Raw genomic sequence first — 24,703 nt, 5'->3', positions numbered from 1 at the left:
TCGAAATTCTTCCAAATATATTTTATATAAAAATAATTAAAAAGCAGGAAAAAAACACTCATAGATGCACTCAAACACACCCTCGAAAATACACTGAAAGACGTACGCACGAAGAATTAAAATCATTCACAGGAACAACGCTTTTTTCGCCGCGGGAAATGGTAAAATGTCCGGCTTCCGAAATGGTAAAATGTAGAGTTCACTGAACCGAACCGAACACAAGCTGAAGACAAAGATGGACAAAATTTGAAACGACAAACTTTTGAGCGTGGCCCGTCCCAACCCTCCTCTTCGATTTTATTACAGGAAGATGCGGAAGAGATGAAAGGCGTTGGTGGGAGACAGGATCTCTGGGCCGGTTTACTCTCTTTTGTTGTAAACATGTTCACTCCTGAAATAGAGATGTGCAGTTACTTTTATTTTTACTTCTTCAGAGCACTTCCCTTTGAGTTCAATATCTACCGACGGTTGCAGATTATGCTAGATCTGGCTGTTATGCCAAACACAGGGTGCTAGGTGCCAAAGACGGTTAAATTATGCTAGGTTTAACACCATTATGCTAGGGTTGGCATCACTGGCGGAAACGCATCACCCATCCCATCTCTTCACCCCACCCCTAACAGCGGTGCTTGGAAGGGAACCAGCGAAAAAGAAAGCCCTTGCCATTGGTAACAGCCTTGCTGGGATACAAGAGATCTGACCAATAAGGACGTTTGAAAACCACGTGACTGTCACCGAAGGAGCTCTCCCCCCAATTTGTGCTGGAAACAGCAAAAGAAGACGGCCGCGCCATCTACTGGCCACCGATGGAAATGCAATTTCAAAGCGCAGCGAGGTTTAAATGTGGGGTAATCCTCTACTCCTTAACTCCTCTATGCTTGAACTAACTTCCCTGAAGCTAGTTTTCTGGCTTGCTATTGGTCGGAAAAAAATTCTCGCTCTCGGGACCCGTCTCCCTACTCCCTTCTTTAATCCGCCCTTGCGATGATGAAATATAGCAGTAACGGTTACGAAATAAATTTTAGTTTTTTATAATTATTATTTATTTAAAATTGCAATGAGGCTTCAACACAGCATCCTTTTATCTGCTTTATCTCGTTGCTATGAGATTTTCTTCTATGTGTAACTGGCAACATTGAATTGCTTGCCCTTCCAGCAACCTTGGTGTGCAAGGCAAGTTCTAAAGCAATTTGAGATTCACACGAATTAAAAAGTTTGGACGAGAAGACGTATAAGTGCGAAAATGGCTACAAGATTTGGAAGTGTTGAGCAAGGACCACCTATTGAGGTTTTTGCTCTAAACAAAGCTTACTTGGATGACACACATGCCAACAAGGTTAATTTAGGTGTTGGAGGTAAGCTGCTACAATCACTGGATCGACACTTGCACTACTGCTAAAACAATGTAAGGTTACTCTGTTTAATATATATTTCTGGCTGTCGAGGTACTTATGACAATGTGGAGATTCATACGTGCACTTCTGCTGTGTCTATTTGGTACTAGTTAGATAACCGGAAACACATTTAACTCGTTTATTTTGAAATACAATTCAGTACTACTTTACTATACCAGAGACACCTATCAATGATTTATATCGCAATTTTTTACATTGCTAACATAGTATTCTGCATTGCGGAACATTTCTTTAGGTGAAATAATGAATTTCTAACGAAAATAATTTCTATTTCTTACAATAACGAGTACTTACTGTTGCCTTATTTCCCACACACCTTCCACGGGCAGCCCAGAAACCATTGACGCTTGCCCAAAAACCATTGACATTGCCCAAAAATTCACGGGGATGAGGTATGCCTACTAGGTTAGGTTAGGCCTGTTAGGTTAGGTTCCATTAGAACTCCTTTCGTTCAATTTAGCATATACGGACAATACGAGAGCGTATTGTGCTCTCGTGCAGAAAGCAAATGGCGACAGCAACAATAGCACTTCGGAAATAGATTTTCGTAGAAAACCACATGCATTCGCATTAAAATGGATCAAAACTACATTCCCGAACATCAACAATGCTACAGAAAATGATTTACGTAAGTACTTTCTCCTGTAAATTTGAAGAAATCCGTCTCCGGTATAGTAAAGTGTTACCTTCAACTCGCTTTTTTTAAAAAAATAAACGAGTTAAGTGTGTTTCCGGTTTATCTAACTAGTACCAAATAGTCGTGAATATTTGGGCTAACGTCAATGGTTCTTGGGGCTACCCGTGGATTTTTTGTTGGAAATAAGGAACAAGAAATGGACATTATTTTCATTATAAATTCATTATTTCACCTAAAGAAATGTTCCGCAATGCGGAATAGTATGTTAGCAATGTAAAAAATTACGAAATAAATCATTGATACGTGTCTCCGGTATAGTAAAGTAGTACCCACGGAAGGTTAGGTTAGGAAAATTTAGAAAAATATAGTTCAACAAAAAAAAAAAAAACTTTCACTACACGTAAATGTATTGCATGCTATGAACCTATAAATGCCGCACAAGCTATTCACAAAATGTTTTTGGTAAATATGCGATAACGCCCGGACACCTTTCACTCATTTATTTCCTTAATTTTACCACTGGTACTTACCTATTTTGCCTTGCGGGACATTCTTTAAGGTGAAGTTATGCCTTTTTCCATAAAATAGTGTCAACTTTTTATATTACGATTGATTATTTGTCTTACTTGTTCCGCTTGTGTAATAGACAATATGGCGTGCACTCATCACGGATCATCACGCGTCGTGCTTGTGTTTTGTCGATTTGGAGTGGGTATGCAGTGTTTCAACCTTCTTCACTGAAAAATTCCTAATTTCGTGTTTATTATGTCATCACAAACCATTGACGGATAGCTCCAAAAAAACATTCACGATAACTCCACAAACCATTGACGGATAGCCCCAAAAAGCATTCACGATAGCCCCAAAAACCATTGACGGATAGCCCCAAAAACCATTGATGGATAGCCCCAAAAATCATTCACGATATCCCCGCAGACCAATACCGGCAGGGTTAGGTTAGGCTGGGTTGGGTTAGGTAAGCATAGTTAAAAAAAATCTCGTTATATAAAGGCACGTTTGGAAACACTGCAGAGATCGCGTGACATTCAACGCTCTAGCCATCTGTACGCACACAATGGAAACAACGGCATAATGTGGCAGGCAATGCCAATTTCTTACGTAAAAAGTGATTAATTCTTGTTCGGCAGCATTCAAAAACGAAGTTTTTATTTTCCGTGAAAGAAAATACCTCCAAGAATGTCCAGAATGCTAAAGAAACTAATGTCAGTAAGTACTTTCTCCTGGAAATTTGAAGAAATCCGTCCGGGCGATATCGCATATTTACCACGTTTTTATTCGAAAATTGTTCCACAAACCATTCACGTAAGGTTAGGTTAGGAAAATTTAGAAAAATAAAGTTCCACAAAAAAAAAAAATAACATCTTGTCAAACTACCTCGTGGTAGCTACACTGACAGTGGGTTACGTAACCAAACGCACAGAACATTTGATTCACGTAGTCAACGGCAATGGTGGCACGAGCTATCGTGCAACGGAGATGCATGGATGACGAAAAATACCTTACTTACAGGCCAAATAATTTGATGAAATCAGTCTCCGGCTTATCTAATCGTTACCCATTTTTCAACGAAGAAAGCGTTATTTTTAACATTATAAGTATTTATTGGTCGTTGCTAATTGGCGGCCAAATTTTGACTCACGTTGTCTATTTTCAGTTGATATACTGTGTCGTCAGCTCATATGCAGTGTTTACAAATTTATGAACCGATAAATGCCGCACAAACTATTCACAAAACGTTTTTTAGCGAAAATTGATCCATAAACCATTCACGGAAGGTTAGGTTAGGTTCAGCTAGGTTAGGCAAACATAGAAAATTGAATTGGAAAATAAAACCGCTCACACGTCATCTTGCAAAACTACCCTGTGGTTGTTACACTAACACTTATTAACCGAAAATTGATTGTTTGGTAATTATGCGATATCGCCCGAACACCTCTCACTCGTTTATTTCATTAATTTTTGTATTGGTACTTACATATTCTGCATTGCGGACGATTCTTTAATGTGAAGTTATGCATTTTTCCATAAAATAGTGTCAATTTTTCATATTACGAGTCATTATTTGTCTTCCTTGTTCTGCTTGGGTAACACAACGTGGCGTGCACTCGTCATGGATCATCGTGCGTCATGCTTGTGTTTTGTCGATTTGGAGTGGGCATGCAGTGTTTGAAACTTCTTAACTGAAAAATACCTACTTTCGTGTTAATTATGTCATCACAAACCATTGACGGAGAGCCCAAGAAACCATTAATGGATAGCCCCAAAAATTATTCACGATAGCCCCACGAACCATCGACGGATAGCCCCACGAACCATTGACGGATAGCCCCAAAACCATTCACGATAGCACCAAAAACCATTCACGATAGCCCCATGGACCATTTCCAGCAAGGTTAGGTTAGATTAGGTAGAGTAGTCGCAAGAAAAGATTGCCACAATCACCGATGCACAGAGAACGCAATTTCGCCTGTGTGACCCAATTCTCATCACGGGGCTGCTCTGCTGGATAATACGCTCGTTGCAAGTCTACGTGACTATGTATGAGCTGTAGAGCGTAAAAATGGCCCCACCTAAGTCTAAATTAGAAAGTGCCAAAACATTACATAGTCAATCAAGGGAAGTTATTTATAACTTCTACAAATTCATGCAAAATGAAACAGGTGCTCCTCGCAATGTAAAAGAAATTCAAGTGAAAGTGACGAAAGCAACGGGTGTGTCCGAAACGTCGGTGCGGAGTGTGCTTCAACAAGCGAGAACAGTTGAAAATGGGGAAGTTGAATCATTTACAACGCCGGGGAAAAGAAGACCAAAATGTGTCAAAAAAGTGTGAATTGGATGATTGTGATAAGTGTGTAGTAAGGCGAACAATTCACATTTTTCATACAACCTATGCCGAGAGACCAACGCTGGAAAATATTTGTAAGAAGTTGTTTGAAGATATACAGTTTCAAGGTGGTATAACTACACTAAGCAAGATAGTTCGAGACTTGGGATTTCGATAGAAAAAAATAAAAAAGATAGATAAAAACAGAAGACATGCTTAGAATACTAATGGAGAAGAATGACATAAGGTTTTTACGAATGCAATACATAAGGAGCGTAAAACAGTACCGAAACTAAGGCAGGCCTATTGTTTACACTGATGAAACACATCTGCACAGCTTGCACACAAAGACAAGCTTTTGGAGTGATGGTTCTCTACAAGGTTTAAAAGCACCAATGTCTAAAGGCCAAAGATTGATAATCGTGCATGCATGTTCTCAAGCAGGTTTCGTGCCAAATGCCTTGTTAGTTTTCAAATCCCACCAAAAAAACTGGAGACTATCACGACGATATGAACTACAAAAACTATGAAAGATGGTTGACAGAAATTAATTCCTAATTTGCTGCCCAGTTCTGTAGTCGTAATGGATAATGCTTCGTACCATAATGTGCAATGTGAGCGTGCACCTACGTCATCCTCTCATAAGGCAGTTATGCAGGACTGCTTGACAAAGAAGGGAATTACGTATTCTGATCAGATGTTACAACCTGAGTTGTACGCCTTGGTTAAGGCCCACAAACCCTCATACAAGACATATCAAATTGACAGACTGCTATCCAGCTATGGCCACACTGTCCTCCTCCTCCCCCCTCCATGTCATCAGGAGTTAAACCCAGTGGAAATGATTTGGGATGAAATTAAAATTATGTAGCTCAAAAGAATGTCACTTTCAACCTCGATGATGCTAGAATGTTGCTCATGGAAAAGATAGAGTAAATTGGAACAGAGGATTGGGCAGCTCTCTGTAGCCATGTGAGCAGCATTGAAAACAAGTACATTGAGAGTGATCACATATTCGATGACGCATCCGAACGGATTGTCATCAACCAGGGAGACGAGACAGCGACACTGTTAGCGATAATGATAGCACCATGGATTTTGATGGCACTGAAGATGAAATGAGTTGAGTACTAAATTCGCTGCGCCTCTTACAGTTTTCAATTTGTGTGTTAACATTCAGTCTGTCGAGACCCCTAGATCAGCTGTCGCCTTGCAAACATCCCGTCTACATGTCAACCTTCGTTCGGACGAAGGACTGAGCTACCGAGTTGACCCGAATGTTGGCGAAAGTCCATGCAGATTTTTGTGGCAAGCTTTTCTTGTGACTACTCTAAGCATAGTTAAAGAAAAGAAATTCTCGTAAAAAAAAAGGCACGTTTGGAAACACTGGCGAGACTTTCGACGCTCACGCCATCTGCAGGTACATAATGGAAACAATGGCATAATGTTGATTTACAGAAAATGCAAGTTCCTTACTTAAAAAGTGATTATTTCTTGTTCTACAGCATTCTATGTTGAAGTTTTCAGTTTCCGTGAAAGAAAATACCTCGAAGAACTTCGACAATGCTACAGAAACTGATTTAAGTAAGTAGTTTCTCCTGTAAATTTGAAGAAATCCGTTCAGGCGATATCGCATATTTACCGTATCAGGATCTAGAAATTGCAAAATAATTGCGAACCATTGACGGTAACCCCACGAACCATTGACGTGTGGTTAGGTTAGGCAAATATACTTAAAATTTGGTGTCGTGGTAGTATCAGGATTACATTTATATTTCCTTGTGAAACAAAAAATTTCGCGAAAATCGACAGTTTCCATTCCGAAAACTAAAGACTTATTTTAGCTCATTTTGCAATTTCTAGACGTTTCCGACAACTTTTAACTTCAGATTCATGATTAGGAGGCCTCAATTAGTGAGTGTGCCAAATATGAAGAAAATCGGAGAGGGGTCCGGTCATCTTAAGTCGTTCCTTTTTTTTTTAAAATTAATTTATGTACTTGAAATGATCTGTTTATTCTAACCCTTGGTAACAGGTTCGTATGGGCACAACATCTCTCACTCATTTATTTCTGCATTTTTAACATTCATACTTACGTATTCTGCATTGCGAAAGATTCTTCAAGGTTGCATGTTGCTTTGGAGCAATTTTACAATACCGGACCATTCCCCGATTGCGTTCATATTTCGTATACTTAATGATTTTGGGCTCCTAATCACGAATCTGCAGTTAATATTTGGGGGTCACGTGCAGAAATAAAAAAAAGGGCGTCCGTGATCACAAACGACAATGAACGATTGCTCATTATTTACCAGAAGATTTGGGTTTCCCATACCTTAAGAAACGAAATTTCAACCCCAAATTTTAACTATGTTTGCCTAACCTAACCTTACTGTGAATGGTTTTTCGGGCTGTGTGTTAATGGTTTTTCGGGCTGTGTGTGGATGCGTGAATGGTGTGTGTGGCCTGTGATCGCAAACAAGAATGCATGATTGCTCATTATTTACCGGAAGATTTCAACAAACATGTTTTCCATTCTCGTATGCAAAGAACGATTGCGGTTATTGAAAAGTTTGTTATACAATTTTTGCATGTCAAATAACAATATCAACACGTCACCCCACATGTTAACCTCAGATAATTCATCGGAACTACGTATTTTGTGAGTATAAGAAGTAGGATAGAAATTACAGCTGTGTCCGGTGTTGTAAAATCTTACTGTTGCTTTTTTCACGAAAATAATTTCAGTTTTTTACATTAACAGTAATTATTGTTCTTCCTTTTTTCGCTTGCGTAATACACAATATGGCGAGCTCCACTTGAGTCGCATTGTCATCATCAGTGGGTATGCAGTGTTTCCAACCTTCTTCACCGAAAAATACCTACTTTCATGTTCGTCATGTGTGCAAATTGTCACTATGCATGGATTTTTAAAAAAAAATTTAACTATGTTTGCCTAACCTAACCCAACCTAACCTAACCTTACTAGAAATGGTTCGTGGGGCTATCCGTGAATGGTTTTTGGGGCTTGCCCCACAAATCATTGATGGATAGCCCCAAAAACCATTCACGGATAGCCCATGAACCATTTTCAGTAATGTTAGGTTAGGTTAGGCAAGCATAGTTAAGGTGAAGATAGTTAAAAATCTTGTTCCAAAACAACAAAAACAACGGCGTGGTTCAAAACACTGACAGGGAGTTAAGTCATCAAACGTACGCAACATCCCGTACACGTAGAGGAGGCAAATAAAAGCAACGTCTATTGTGCGTCGGAGAGATATTTTTCTTGAAAAAACACATGAATTCCCGGTCACTTAGATTCCATGATGAAAGAAAGCACCTCCACGAACTGTCAACATGCTTCAGAAACTCATTTCCGTAAGTAGTTTCTTCTGTAAAAATGAAGAAATACGTTGTGCCCATACAAAACTGTTACCTAACCCTTCTTGTCCATTTCATTTTTGTTTCAATATGTTCATTTGTTTTCAAACAGCGTTGAAGCCAACAAGTCTCAGCGTTAACAAAAAGTGCATGTTCCTCTGAGGTAGTTCCATCTGATCTCCAGAAATCTGCTATGATATAAAATCACGTCGACACTTTTCGAATTTTATATTAAGATGACAAGAAGAACATATAGGTACAAAAACTCACTAGAAACAGAATAGACATATTCTTATTGACTAAATAATGCACAAATGTAAATAAAAAAATATATATAACACAATCGGTTGCGTGTGAGCTTTGCGCTTACTGTGACAACACTATTTTCACAATAATGGTCTATCTAAGAATACCGTTTACGCCATCTCATAAAAATGTGATCAGGTTGTTTGTGAAACTCTAAAAGTCAGCTAGAGAGCACCACAGGCCAATATTTTAAATACTGTTTAAATGGCACTTCATTAAATTTAAAGTGAGTGAGGTGCTCTCCTGCGACCGATCGCAGGTTAATTATTTTGCTGCACTTATAACACAACCAGAGACAGTTTTAATTTGCTCGGTAATGTGCTTTAAGGGAATAAAATTAAAATGAACATAAATAATATTTGCTTATGTCTCAAGTAATCATTGGAGTCTGAGTTGGTTTTCGTAAGGCAGTTGTTAGTGAATGCACTACAGAGACCAAGGTTCCAGATTCGAACCATGGATCTGTCATTGTGTTTGCCACATTATCCATTTCATCAGTTCATCATTTATTCTCGGTCATAGTAAACCCAAGAGCTAGAAAAAAGATGAGAAAGATATTAATTTATAATGTAGACATGTTGAGTGAATAGAATTTTACAACTGAGATGCTTAATGTTTTTGTTGATAAATCAGATTTGGTAAAAATATAGCACATTGTGTAATTTTCTCTGTATATTACATTTGTATATTTATTTGTTATAGCATATAGAACAAATGAAGGGAAACCTTGGGTCTTACCGGTTGTACGCAAGACTGAACAGCAGCTAGCCAATGACGAGGCACAGAATCATGAATACCTTCCAGTATTAGGACTAGATGCTTTTTCTACTGCAGCCACTCGTATGTTGCTTGGGCCGGACTCTCCAGCAATTGCAGAAGGAAGGGTAGGTCAATTATGCAGTTTCTGATGTGTATCATTTCTTCCTTTCCTCTTTTTCAAACACACACACACACATATATATAAAGTGACTATTTTCAACAGTTGGTAAGAATGGTAACTGTTCTGAATGTTTAATGAGTTTTTCAAAGTTACATAGGAGAAAGACGAAGTATTGCGAAGTTCTAAAAATGCTTGTTACAGTAAATTTGAACTTTGGTGAAAGTAATTATTAGTTTTGAGTTTGGAAAAGTGCAATAAAATACTTAAAAAGTACCTTATGCAAGTACCATCGGCAAGGCATTTTTCTTTCATACAAGAAAGAGAAAGTATTTCAGAATAGTGGAAATGATTGTGAAAGTAAATTTGAAGCTTTCTGAAAGTAATTAGCACTCTTTCTAGTTCTGTAAAGTCCTATCATGTATAAAGTACAATATCCCTGCTTCCCATGGACAAAGCATTCCATAGACTACTGCCAGTACGAGGCTTGAAGGGATTTCATGCCCGAGACAAGCACCAACATGATGAACAATTATGGAAATTTTTTGTTAATGTCCTAAACCTGACCTGTTTAACCTAACTACAAAAGGATTTGTATACATTATTAGAATACTAAGAGCCTAAACCTAACTTGCCTAACCTAATTACAAGAACCCTTTGCACCACACACAGCAGTAGTCCGTAACCAAGACAACAGTAAACAAGAGAAGTACGTGGAAGTGAAAAAACATTCTCAAGGAAACATTTCTAAATCTTCAAAGTATGTGTTAACAGACAAATAGAAATCGATCCATGATAAAAGAATTCGTGTACACCACAATGTAATTGAAATTAACCTTTTGCCACCCAAGGCCTTTTTCACATGTAAGCCTCTCTGTCCCGAGCCGATTTTGAGCAAAATGCAGAGTTTCAATTAAATGAGTGTAGATCGGAGGCTAATTGCCCTAGAGAGAGGAGTGATATACCGTTGTACGCGGAATGAACCAGAGATTCAGACTATATCAAATTTTTGCAAATTCGGCGTATATGTGGTGTGGGGAGGGGGTTAACTCTCCAAATTCCAAAATTTCGGGAAAAAAATTTTTGTTCCCCCTCCCTCCCCTCAAGCAAAAAGTACATGACAGTGTCGACATGCACATGGAAATGATCGCTAACATGTAAGGAACACAAAAATATTTGCATTATTATCATATGACCAATGTAACTTGAGTTATACCCCCAAAAGGAATTGTCGGCATGCCACTGATTCAAGCTTCAAAATGCAGCGGTATCTTGAAATGACTTTAGCTCAGAGACTATTTGCCTTGGAGATATAAACGATATACCGTTGTATGCAGAATGAATCACAGATTCAGAAGATATATAATTTATACACATTCGGCGTATATATGGAGGGGGGAAAGGGGGTAAATCCCCTGAAAATCCTTTTTTTTTTAAAAATGGGGTTTCTCCCCCCCGCCCCCCGAAAAAAGGATATGAAAAGTTCAAAATGCACATAGAAATTTCGCTGACATGTAAGGAACACAAAAATATTTGCATTATTATCATATGACCAATGTAACTTGAGTTGTACCCCCAAAAGGAATGGTCGCCACTCCACTGATTCAAGCTTCAAAATGCAGAGTTACATTGAAATGACTATAGCTCAGAAATTAAATGCCCTAGAGATATGAAAGATATACCGTTGTACGCAGAATGAATCACAGATTCAGACGATATATAATTTATGCACATTCGGCGTACATATGAAGGGGGAGGGGGGGGGAAATCCCCTCAAAAATACTTTTCTTTAAAAAAAATGGTGTTTCCCCCCGCCCCCCCCGAAAAAAGTCAAAATGCAAAATTTATGTAAAATTTATGCAAATTTGGCATATATATGGAGGGGGAAGGGAGAAAAACCCAAAAAATTATTTTAAAAATTTGTGCACTTGGGCACAAAACGACACCTACACACAACATTCACGGACGAAAAGCTACAACATAGTGAAAAATGAGCGCCAATTCTTGCAGCTGTTTGAAATTCTATTTTTAGACAATGCTGGGTAACCCCTGTTGCCACTTGTGGACACTTGTGCTAAAAAAACAAAGGTTTCCTTAAGCGCACTTCGAAATTCCATTCTCACAATGCAGATTCAACAACCAGTCTTCCTCCTCCCCCACCCCTTGCTTGCGCCCTCACGGAAAACTTTCATTTTGACATCGGATGCTGATAAACAAGCTTCCTTCGAATGCACTTAGCAGGAAGGAGTGAAAAACATTGCTTTAGAACAACAAAGCCGGTCTTCCTTTGTCGGCAAAAATTTGACGTTGAAAAGAGCCGCAAAAGAGAAGTACCTTTTCCCGCTTTTTCCCCTCCATTTTCATGAAGACAAAAAAAATGCAAAAAACCATTACTGTTAAATACATGTGTTAGGAACAATATAAAAAAATAAAATCGAAATTCTAGCCAAAAATAGAAAAGTTATAACGTAAAAACCGACCTTGACACAGCATCTCGATCGAGACGCTTGGGACAGTGAGGGTTACATTTGGGTATCTCGTTCGAGACGCTTGGGAGGCTAAAGGTTAAACAATTGGAACTTGTGCCTAAGAATGACATATTACTTTCACCTGGTGGTGAGAAAAGCAGTGCTGAAGACCAGAAATCACATGATCATTTGTTGAAAGTATTTACAGAAGTAATTTTAATGCTAACAGGGTCCAAGTTCATTTTGTTTTATGCAAATTCATCGTGCTACACATGGAATTTTTACATGGTTCGATTTCGATATACATCTGTTAAATTCTACTGCAAAGTTTTAGCGATTACTTACTGCGTTTAACCTTGATATGGGTTTTTTACTTCCATATAATTCTGTACTTGCCTTCAGCCATTCGTTTACTATCGTGTTGGTTACGAACGAATGCTTTCGTGGTTAGGGTAGATGAGTCAGGTTTAGTTCTCTTAGCATTAAAATAATATGCCCAAATGCATTCTAAAAAAACCTTCTAAATTACTTCTACATCCATTCCCACAAGTCTACGGTACTTGCTATCGCTTCTATCAATGGTGAATGCCTTGTTCATTGGGAGCATGCATGGTTGCAAAAGGTAATTTTTAATTATTTTTTTCCAACATAAATAACGTCTCTTCGAAATCCAAATAGTGCTCATTACTTTAAGGAAGGTTCAAATTTTGTGTGAAAATGATTGCCAAAATTCTACGATTCTACTAATTATAATTAGTCTTTCTGCTAGGAGAATTTGAAAAAGTCATAAATCAATCGTAACCATTACCACTAACAGTGCTAAACCTGTCTGGCCAAATCTAACAATGAAAGTATTTGGGAATGTAATATCCCTTCATAGTTGCACATTAGCATTCATCATGTGACACATTAGCAGTAGTGGTCCATATCGAAATACCTTGTGGTATTTTTCCAACTCCATGATGTGGAGAAAAAAGTACTTGTCACCCACATGAAAATAAATGCACAAGAACATAAACTTGATACTTGCCTACCACTAACATCTTACAAGAAGCCAGGCAAGGTCATTAATCATGTGTATCTGCACTTTAAAACCTGTTAAAAATTACTCAAAATTTTCGTGGACTGGTGAAGCTAGTCACTGCATTATTTGTGAAAATTGTATGTTGTAAGATATTTTTCTTTTGTTCTTTCTTAGGTTAGGCAGTTATGTTGCATTTCCGTCTCTCTCTATCTACAAAATAACCAATTAGACATTTCCACATTATGTAGGTAAAGGTAGTGTATCATATTGTAGATTGGTGCGTATTACTCACTATTAAATGAAATAAACAACGTTAAATTGTATAAAGTTAAATTTAACTTTATACAATTTAACGTTGTTTAAAGGTAGTGTAGTTAACTATCGTAATGCTTGTATAATGCACACCCTGGTTTTTGATGGGGAAAAGTAACAGTTATATCTTGTATATAATGTTCAGTACAATCCAGGTTCAAGAAATGGCTTCCTTGGTTGTAGGTTGTAAAGCTGTTGCTATGCCGATCAAGAGTGAATGACATCATACCTTTCAATGAGTCACCAACCCATGCCACCTCTGCCCTCTCACTCCACTGTGTGTAGCATCTCAAAGCTTTCACTCTTTAACCACCTTGTTTATTCTGTAATAGTAGAAAGTGAGATCAAAATTACGTTATTTATTTGCAGTGCTCAGGAAGTTAGTTTCTGTTATTTCTCGCCAAACAAATACAGCTGTAATGGGAGGTGCATGCTCGAATTCTGCCAGAATGGCACTGCTTTTATTGGTGTCGAAGAACATTACATTGCAAAGTGAAAAATCGTGGGAGATGGCCTTTAACTTTTATGCATGGTTTTGCTCATTCCTTCTTTACTTTTTTTTTAAAAAAAACTTCAAAATATGCACTTTTTCCAAGGTTAACATAACATTTATATGAGGTACATTCAGGACCCTGGGACTTAGCAGTTAGCAGGACAAGATTTCTTCCAATAAGACATTTACACACTCCATATCATATTATTTAGCCAGTAATACATTTTAATTATTATTTTCTTTTTCCTTATCTTTTCTTTCATCCAAATCAGAATGATCCTTCATTTTGTGATGAGCTTATTTCAAGCGCATTGCACAGGCCCGTACCCAAGTGGGAGGGGGCAAGGGGTCATGCTCCCCCCCTCAAGCCATGAAATATTTTAATGCGAACCTATAAAAAGACCACAAAATTAATATGGACGATTTTTCAGATCTTGCAAGAATTTCAATTTTCTTCTTGCATAAATGAATGGGTTCTTTATGGAAAGAGGCAGACGCCAGATGTCTGCAGTGTAGTATATTTAGTAATCTTAGTTGTATGACCATTGATATAAAGTTACCAAACGTCTCAAATACGTATGGACAGATCACAATTGTAATCCCTCTCCTGTTTTTTTTTTCGAACTGCAGTCTTGATGAGAAAATGTCCCTTTTTTTTGTTAATTCACATTCAGGCATGTTCTTCATTATAAGAATAATTCCTAATATGTCATTTAACTTATAAATATATTACTTTGTAAACACAGATCATCAAATCAAATCATGGCTGTTCAATGGTGGTGGTATAAGAAAATTGAAAACATTGTTAATTTGGGAATATTGTATTATTCAGATACTTTTGAGAATGGAATGTAAGCAATAAGCACTGAGCTGTACACCATGTAACAGCCGTTATCTGTAAGCGACTGTATTGTTGATTGTCGGGTTAGGAAGAGAGAGAGAGGGTGGGGGGTTAATTTTTTTCATTTACTTTGGTCCATAATATTGCAACACTACAATTGTACATCCAGCTGCAATACTACCGTAGCGTTGGTGGTCACATCCACAGTACGAATCCTCATGGCGGAGGGGGGGATCTACCTTCCCACCAAGGATCTTGTTCTATTAAAATTCACCCCCCATCAACATTTTCCGAGGGAAAGAGTTTGTGTTATAAAAATTAAAATAAGCAATTTGTTTTGACTTCATACATACTTTACTAAGAATAATATCAGAAACACATACATGAAGGAAAAACAAAGAATAATGTCTGTCAGTGTGTGAATGTTGCGTACATCTCTTGCTCTCTCTGTCTGTCTGTTTCCTTCTTTAGAGCTGGTAACAGCATGCGGTTAAAATGCACTTCTATAGTCATTGATAAGATTTTATAATTATTCAAAATGGACTAACTGAACGGAGCCGTAGCTGCTGTGGGGGTTGTCATTATAGTCACTCTAGGCCCCAGGAACACAGAAATTAGACCGACCCGCTATTTCTCCTCCATTTCTCACCTCCTCTCGTCAGAAATAAAACATAGCACTTAAATGTTAATTTAATAGGAAACTAGTGTGTTCTTGAAGTCTCTTATTTTTTACCCCTCCACCTAGTTACGTATAACAGATCTTTAATTTGCAACTTAATTTGCAGATGCGAACAATACCACACACTGCTTGAATGAAGATGAGGTGGGATGCACAACCGACTGACCTTTTATTAGCCACATTTCTTGAATGCTAAGTTTTCTTTCGTCAGATTCAAGGGAAAAGAGTAGGTACATAAAATTTCTTCAATTTCTAAGTATGCTGCATCTAGGCAGGGGAGGAGGTGAAAATTCGGTGCAGGGGGTGCGAAAAACTATTCTCGTCCTGGGTGCTGAAATCTCTAGCTACAGCTCGGATAAGGAAATATTTCCTCTCGAGAGATCATTAACAGATTTACACTATTATAGAAACATAACAGAATAAAATTGATCATTATTAATCAATATTATTAACACCACAGTTGATGTCACCTCCCTCTACACCAACATCCCCCATGCCCATGGCCTCCGTGCCACGGAATCATTCCATAACAGCCAACCTAAACCCCACAATCCCAGCACCCACTTCCTGATACAACTAGCGAACCTGGTACTTACCTGCAACAACTTCTGCTTTGGAGACCAGCATTACCTACAGATATGTGGCACAGCTATGGGCACCCATATGGCTCCCTTTTATGCCAACCTGTTCATGGGCAGGTTGGAACAGGAATTCCTTGACTCCCAACAACAGAAAGCACTCCTCTGGCTGAGATTTATTAACGACATTTTCCTCCTCTGGACACATGGCGAACCCTCCCTCACTACATTCCTAAACCAACCGAATGACTTCACTACCCACAAATTCACCTAGTTCCACTCCAAAGACCAAGTGACCTTCCTAGATGTGGACATCCACATTGCAGGAGACCACTTGGAAACTTCCATACACATCAAACCGACCAACCACCTCCAGTATCTCCACTATTCCAGCTCACACCTATACCACACCAAAAAAGACATCTCATTTTCCATAGCCCTCAGAGGCCAACATCTTAACTCATCCCCTTCATCCCGCCAAAACTACAACCTACGCCTGCACCAAGCCCTAACCAACCATGGCTACCCCTCCACCCTCATCAACAAACAAATTGCAAGAGCCACCTCACACAACCGCACCAAACAACCCAAAAACCAATCCTCCAGCTCTGATCACCCAATACCACCCCCCATTATGAAAATCACATACCCTCCACTCCCTCCTCCCCATCCTACACAGTGATCCAGACACCAGGGACATCTTTCGGGATAAACCTAGGGTCAGTTGCCCCCCCCCCAACCTTAGGAACATCTTGGTCCAAAATACTCCCACCCCTTCCACACCACTCCCCCCAGCTCACAGGTGCAACAAACCCAGATGCAAGACCTGCCCCATACTCATCACCTCCCCCACCCTCCTGATCCCCACAGTGGCAGGTGAGTTCACCCTTCTCCCTAAGGGCACCTGCCACTCAAACCTGATTTACACCCTCATCTGCCAAATCTGCAGCAACTTCTACTTAGGTGAAACCTCCACCCCCTTGAACCTAAGGATCAATAATCACCGTTCCTCCACCCAAAACTTCGATTTCACACCAACAGCCATAACACCACCTTAAATAACTGTTTCCGTGTTGCCATCATCCATCTTTTACCCCTCCACTCTGACACATCTTTCCGCAGGCGATGGGAAAGGGCCTATATAGCAGGCATGCACACCACTATACCCCCCCAGACTCAACCTAGTCAACCAGTAACCCTTTCCTCTCCTCCCCGAAACTAGCCACCCATCTTACAGTAAACACTGGTTAAAGTACTTTTTGTTCTCTGTCAACTGTTTCTGGCAACACTGACTGTAGTGACGCTACGGTCAGTATTCTGTGCCTCTACTCTACGTGACGCCAATCTATCTATCTTCTTCTTTAAAAATGCGATATACATCGCGAAATATTGAACTATTTCTCTTCGTGTGGTAAGTATTTACTGTCTCCATCATTTGTATTTATCCGCCCTTTTGGCACCTTTTCTGATCTTATTCCTGTATATATATATATATATATATATATATAATCAACGGTTGCCAACCCCCTCAAAAAAATCCTGGGTACTTACCTGGCATTGCACATTAGTGTCACCATCTTCAATGGAATGCTGTTGCTATATTCAGAAACTGCAGAATTTAAGCTTTACAACGATATACAGGGTGATCGAAAAGTCCCCGAACGCAAACTTCAAATTTTTTTTTCGCCGGTTGTTATTATGATAATGTCAAAATTTCTGTGGAAGCTGGTTTGCGAGGGTCTTGGCTGTACACGACACAAGAGATGGCGCTGGGGAGTGGTGCTAGCAGTCGTGGCAAGGAAATTAACTACGAGCAGTGCTGGTAACAAAATAATCAGGTAAACCAAACCAACAGTTAACCTAAACTGTGAAAGCAAGGAACAAGTGGACCTTACCTGCGTGATCGTGTAGATCCTTCTCATTGGATATCTGTTTGGATGTAGGCACATCACAAGAGATGCTGAAAGTGTCCCCCATGCTGCAGCATGCATAAACGTATGCGACAGCACATGTTTTGTGCTACGTGATGCAGAATAGGCATATTAATTGCAGTAATCCACTGGGCAATGTTGGTTTTCAGGGTATCTAAATCGTGGGGATTATTTTCGTACACTTTCTCCTTCAAATAACCCCACAAGAAAAAATCGGGCGAGGTTAAATCAGGTGATCTTGCCGGCCAAACCCCTGATGAAATCAGGCGGTCATCAAAAAATTCACGCAGAAATGCCATGGTGGCATTGGACGTATGGCATGTTGCCCTGTCTTGTAACCACACATCTCTCCACCGACAAACTCATCCTTGCAACTGGCGTGATTATTTTGTTACCAGCACTGCTCGTAGTTCATTTCCTCGCCATGACTGCTAGCGCCACTCCCCAGCGCCATCTCTTTTGTCGTGTACAGCCAAGACCCTCGCAAACCAGCTTCCACAGAAATTATTACATTATCATAATAACAACCAGTGAATTTTTTTTTTTTGAAGTTTGGTTTCGGGAACTTTTCGATCACACTATATAACATGATAGGGTTCTGTAAACATAAAAAACAATGCAAGTATCACAAAATCATGGAATAACCCTGTACGGTTTCATGTTTGCTGTTCGAATTATTCTTTGCGTAATCCACACCACTGTTTTTTGGGGAAAAATTTTGGAAAAAAAGTGTGCATTATACACGAGTAAATATGTTGTTTTCTATATAATTATAATAGTACTCATCTTTGTTTATCATGTTATGATTTAACTTACAGAACATTGACTTCGTGTGGGATATAATGGTTTAAAACCTTAATAAATGGTGGTGAAAATAGCTCAATCTCATAGTGTCACTACCAGGTTTAAATCATAATGTCAATAAGACTTATTTTCTATAAGTAATGATTGATAAGAAATCTGTTAATCATCTAAGGAATAACTGTGTTTCTAGTCATAAAGTACCGGTACACTTGACAAACTTCTTAAAATACTCATTTACAAATTTACAAAACTGTTTTGTAAATCTCGTATGTAGGTTGTTCGAGAAGGTTCAACGAATCCAAGGTTTCTAGGGCCCTCTGTATTGTCATGATAACTTTTCTGTTTTCCGAGATTTACATTTTATTGTGAATGCAGTAAAATTCAATGACACTAACAGCAATGTACATTAAGTGCAGAACAAAACTGTTTTAAACACTTGCAAAAAGAAAACGAAGGCATCTGTTTTAAACATGGCACACTGTTACTCATTACGGTATGTTTCTTTGTTAATTGATGCATGTTTTTGGCCACTGAACAGATTCTGTGCAAAGTAAACTAAATGACACAGATTGAACAAAACTGATGAGTTTTCACACACAAAAATAACCACAAGCTATCAAATATCAAGTATCAAAATATGTTTCAGGTCTAAAAAGAAGGTTGTTTAAAAAACTGTGTTTGATATGTTTAAAACATTTGTAAAAAAATTCAAAGGTATGTGTTTTAAACATACATAACTGTCCTGGATATACGTAGGTACATAAGTATAGTTTAGTGGTAAATTTGCCAATGTTTTAAAGATCCAGTACATCTATAAATAACTTATATAGTAAAAAAATTCTGCCATTTGGTTAATTTTTCGATATAAAGTTATGATTCATGTGCCCTAGTTTTGTAAAGTAAATGTGTATTGCATAGTCTCTTATTTGAATGAAAAACCTATTGCTGTCAGTTACATATATTAATTAAGAAGGTAGATGAACCATTCATGCACTTCAAACAACTTTATATCGAATTGGTAGAATATTGATGATGATACATTTTATATCAATACTTCATTAGTATTGTTAAAACTTTCATGTTGCCCCATTATTAATAATTTCTTAAAGGTTTCACAATCACAGCTTGCAAATAAAGGGTGTTCCAACAAAGCGATGGATTTAATATGCTTAATAAAATACTTTTTTTTTTAAATGAATGACACGTATGTTTACATCAATGCAACGGGAAAATATTCAGATTTAAGAATGCCAAGTTTGATTTACGCACCATGTCTTGTGGTTTGGTTGGTAACACTGTTCTTACAAGTTCCTTTATCAATGATTCGTCGTCGCCTTGTAATCAAGGGGTGCCGGGTTCGATACCCAGTGGAGGCACAAGTGGTTCGGATCCCACTTTAAACTGTAGGTCCAGTCCCAATTAGCCTTACTGTGCATAAAGTGGACTTAAAACAACAAATCAACTTTATCAATGATTATTGCAGCTTAGTTGAGATGGATCTCTCCACAAAGGAATTATGAGTTTCGATAGGGAAAACTTTTTACAAGCATGGCAAGTGTTATGCAGATACTGTTAGGAAGCTTCGTGCAATCCTTGGAAGTGAAAGTGCACCTAGTGAGAGTACAGTTCATAAGTTGATTAATAAATTTGAGGAAGCAGGTTCGACAGCAGACATTAAAACACCATGCTCTAGATCTAGACGTAATACAAAATATGCTAGATGTAATCTTTCATTCTTAAATCGGAACGTTTACCCGTTGTAATGATGTAAAAAATTTTGCCAATATGGAAACATACTGTATTTTCATAAGCATATTGTATCCGTCGCTTATATTGGGACACCCTATACTAAACAAATCATAAGTCCGTACTTAAATGTGGTCCAAAAGTCCTATGCAAATTCTGATGTTTTGGTCCGATTTCTATATCATTCCTCAGGGGTGATTTCTGGAGTTCGAAAATATTTCAAGGTGGTCAGATAACTTTTTTTGTTGTTAAATTTATCATATTGTTATAACAGTAACATTGATCAAACTACAAGTAAATGTCTGATGAAGGGAGAGGCTTGACTTCTATGCCGACCCAGCCAGAGGCAGTAAACACACGAAGGATAATGAAGTTGAAGGGAGCATGTGCTCTGCCAAAATGTCACATCAAAAAATGAGTTTAAATGCTTGTAAAAAATATAATTTTATAGATCATGCACCAAGATCTACATATTTTAAAATTTACTATTATAAATTTACAATGATAGACACTAATGCAGACATTCCTCTTCAAAATCTTTGGGCTGGAAAATATAGAAAGACTTTGTGATAACAGTCAACACCCAAAGTAAGTACATTCGTTGGTTCACATCATCTACCAAGTTGTTCCAAATACTATATTCATAAAATATTAGGCTCTATATAATCCTGTAAGGGACAATGTGCAAGTTAAAATTGGTTCTGAGATGAATGGTAAGTAGTACATTGTGAAGCATTATATGCCACATGCTTACCAATGTTCATTCTCTTTTAGGCAACATCAGTTCAATGTTTGAGTGGAACTGGCAGTTTACGTGTTGGAGCAGAGTTTTTGAACAGAATATTGAAGTATAATACATTTTACTACTCCAAACCTACATGGGGTGAGTATATTTTAGTATTCATTGGTAGAACTTGAAAACATCTTAATCCTTAAATGTTGAGGCCCATTTTACAGAAAGGCCTAAGCACCAAACATGTTTTCAAAGGAAAGTTGAAAATTGCCCAAAGTTTTAACACTAGAACCATGGAAGCAGTCATTTTGACCGCTGTTGAATTTTAAATTGCTGTTAAGACATTAGTATCAATTTGAATCATCTGAAATTCCTTTTTACATTGAGAATATATTTTTGATTTAAAAATTTTAAAAAATAAATTTATTATGTAGTTATTCATCAAAATACCTCCAACCGCGGGTGCAGTCAAACTGACCGGTGGGCATTACCCTCCATTTTTTATGCAAAGGTAAACAGAAAAATGCAAACCTCCTTTCGGGAGATGTATTACAAAATTCGCCTTCAAGCTACTGCCACCTGGTGTGTCATTTATTAGATTTATCACTAGGTGGCAGCAGCTTACATGTGAATGTTCAATCTCTTTGAGCCGAATAGAGAGTTGCAAAACTTTGCAAGCACTCTCTTTGTTTGTTGTCTGTTCTTGATATTTGTTTCTTGCACACTTTACAGTAGCGTATATAGTCACACAGATGTTTGGTAAGATAGTTCTAGAAGAAGACAAAATTAATTTTTCCCTTCCCCTTTCTTTTCATCTTCTTTTTCATCTTTTTCCTCTCTTGCTACTATTTTTTTGTTTCTACTACAGCTAGAACTATCTCACCAAACATTTGTGTGACTATATACGCCACAGTAAATAGAATATATTGGAAACAAACATAAAGCATATATATACGCCTTCCACACTACGGCAGCACAATGCTGAGGGTGTATATATACTCGTCTTCTTTTTCATCTTTTTCCTCTCTTGCTACTATTTTTTGTTTCTACTACAACTAGAACTATCTTACCAAACGTCTGTGTAAGTATATATGCTACAGTAAATCAAATATAGTGGAGACAAACATAAAGCGTATATAATTTTTTCCTTCCTTTTTCTTTTCAAAGTATAGCGAGTTTACATTCTGCATTTGATATAATCGAATATTTGGAAATCTAAAATTGTATTGAGTTGTGGTTAAGATTTGTTCACTTTGTTTCTTAAGAATTACATTCTTGTATACGTGAAGTTTTGTAAAAATATTAAGGTAATGTGGCTCTTCCCCATCCAGGATGAAGTCTGAAGCATTAATTCTTACATGCATTAGTAATTAAAGCAAGTCTAAATCTCTTGTTAAAGACAGCTTCAGTTTTCATCTTAACCGACCTTGTGGTAGGTGTTTTCCATTTTTCTTAATTTCCAACTGTACCCAAGTAGGAGGCGATTAAATAAATGTTAAGAAAATAGGGGGAAAGAGTTCAAGAAAAAGGAAAGGAAGGTGTAGAAAAGTCAAGAATTTTGGATTTTTTTATTTTGGTAGACACACTGATTAAGGAAATGCAGGTTTCATTCGAACAAAGCGAAATCACAGGAAAGATCATGCAAGTTACAAGTCTAGGAACTGCACTCCCAAACTCAATAATGAAATTTTGATTGAGACATTTTAAAAAAGACTGAAGTAAGGCTGAACTGATACCGATACGTGAAAATTGCAGTATTTAAAAATTTGTTCAAAATATTGATCAATATTGAGTGTAAATATTCTTCTGCAATTATATGCATCAAATTACGAAGGAAATTTGCTTTAGAATATTCAAGAAATAAATCAGAATATGAAAATAGATGTTATGTAATCACAAAATATAGTTTTCCCTGCAAGACTGGTGCATAATAAAGATAAACTTCGAATTTTGCATAATTTCCAGAATAATTAGACTCCACAAAAGTGTCACGCAGCATTTTTACGGACCCCGTGAAAGACCAATATGTTGGAAAAGTATCTGCTGGAATCGGTAGATGAATTACAACCGATACCAATACATCGGCATCAGTATTGAATCAGCCCTAGACTGAAGTTATAGTTAACATACTTTTGGGGCCACATTCTGTTGATGTCACTTTTCAATGCCTGAGCAGAATTTCTTTCTTTAGGGTTTATACCGATGGAAGCAACCATGGATCTTTGAAAGGGTTTCCCGTTCTTATTTAATATATTGATTAGAGCAGGGGGTTATACAGAACAAAGTTATTGAATTAAAAACGATCCAAAATGAAAGTTCTGGAAGCATTTCAAATTATATTAAGGGCATTATGTTTCAAATTATTTCAAGTTATTCCTGAAAATTTGTTTGTCATTCCAGGTCATAATACAACCATTGAGAGAGTATTTTAATTAATGTCAGTACAATAGACTAATGAGAGAATAAATGTCTCCTAGTGCCTGTAAAAGGTTTGGTCCTGGGAGTTCATATATTTTCACAACCTGAAATTTTGAGACAATTTTGCTTCTTTAAGAAATACGACTGAAATCATGTGTAGTAAGAAGTGCATTAATATTGATTTTGCTAAATGACTGTAACAATTTACAGAAAATTGTGGTTACAATCAAAGGAGCTACTTGTTTCAGTGGTTTTCTGAATCGTGTATCATACTACTTAAGTATGAAAACGGACAAGCCCCATTCACTTCATTCTTCCTACTTTCCGATGATCATCTCAAATAAATTACATGGTTTGCCTATATCTGTGTTGGAGTGGATAGCACGGCATGCTACAATCAGGGTTCCTAGGTTCAAATCCTGGCCTGGCATGGGTCATCTTTGTGAGTGTCCCTCCATCAATTTAGTCATATTATCACTCATCCTCATCACAATTAAACAAAAGTGGGAGAAAAGTGAAGTAAAAAATAATCAATCAATCAAAAAAACATGATTGTTCCAGCATGTGGGGTAAGAGGTTTTTTTAGAAATAAATAAGAAAATCGAAATTTTACTTCCTGTGAAATTCCTTGCCATTCTCCCCAGAATAAATCAATATCAACCCTCTTTGACAAACAGTTCTCAGCTGGTGATGTTTTTGGTGTATGTCATCATATTTGGAAAGCCCACACTTTTAGGTCCAAATCAATTTCTTTTTTTAAAAAAAAAGTAAATAAAAAGGACCTCTCTCTGAGGATATGCAATACCCATCCCACGATAATGGAAACAAAGAAAAAATAAAACCTGAAAATATGCACAACCTATGGAATCGAAATTTTCGGGAAATTTTGAAAATTGAACTTTTTCCGCTGGATCCCTAATTTTTGCACATTGCAAACAAGTTCTAGTTTTCATTATTAGATGTAAAAGTAAAATACATAAGCAAAAACAGAGGTGGTTGTAATTCAGCATTTATAAATTATATCCCATATTATTCGTTGAGAAAAGAATGGATATTTTGAAATTGCATTTGTTAATAATAATGCCAATGGGTATATTGTTATGCCATTTCAGTTTGCCAACCCTTAATATATGTATATAAATGAATGTAACAGACAGAACTGAAATATCATCTGTAGTTTTCAAGAAATGACTTGTTACTTGCTGACACAAGGTG

General features: G+C 37.6%; 1 protein-coding gene across 1 annotated transcript in view; it reads left to right on the top strand.

The window, feature by feature from the left end:
* The first annotated feature begins 998 nt into the window (after positions 1-998).
* The window catches only part of Got1 (Glutamate oxaloacetate transaminase 1), a 58,372-nt gene continuing 34,667 nt past the window's right edge, over positions 999-24,703 (top strand). Inside the window, exons 1-3 of the mRNA XM_083140767.1 lie at positions 999-1,355; positions 9,287-9,468; positions 21,112-21,220. Coding sequence (XP_082996893.1) covers positions 1,244-1,355; positions 9,287-9,468; positions 21,112-21,220 — 403 coding nt within the window. The 5' untranslated portion in view covers positions 999-1,243. The remainder of the gene's footprint in view (positions 1,356-9,286; positions 9,469-21,111; positions 21,221-24,703) is intronic.

This window comes from Lepisma saccharinum, chromosome 19 (assembly GCF_977018435.1).
Source record: "Lepisma saccharinum chromosome 19, izLepSacc3.1, whole genome shotgun sequence".
NCBI lineage: Eukaryota > Metazoa > Arthropoda > Insecta > Zygentoma > Lepismatidae > Lepisma > Lepisma saccharinum.
Note: the sequence above shows the minus strand (reverse complement) of the source record. Positions and strands in the feature narration are given on the sequence as shown.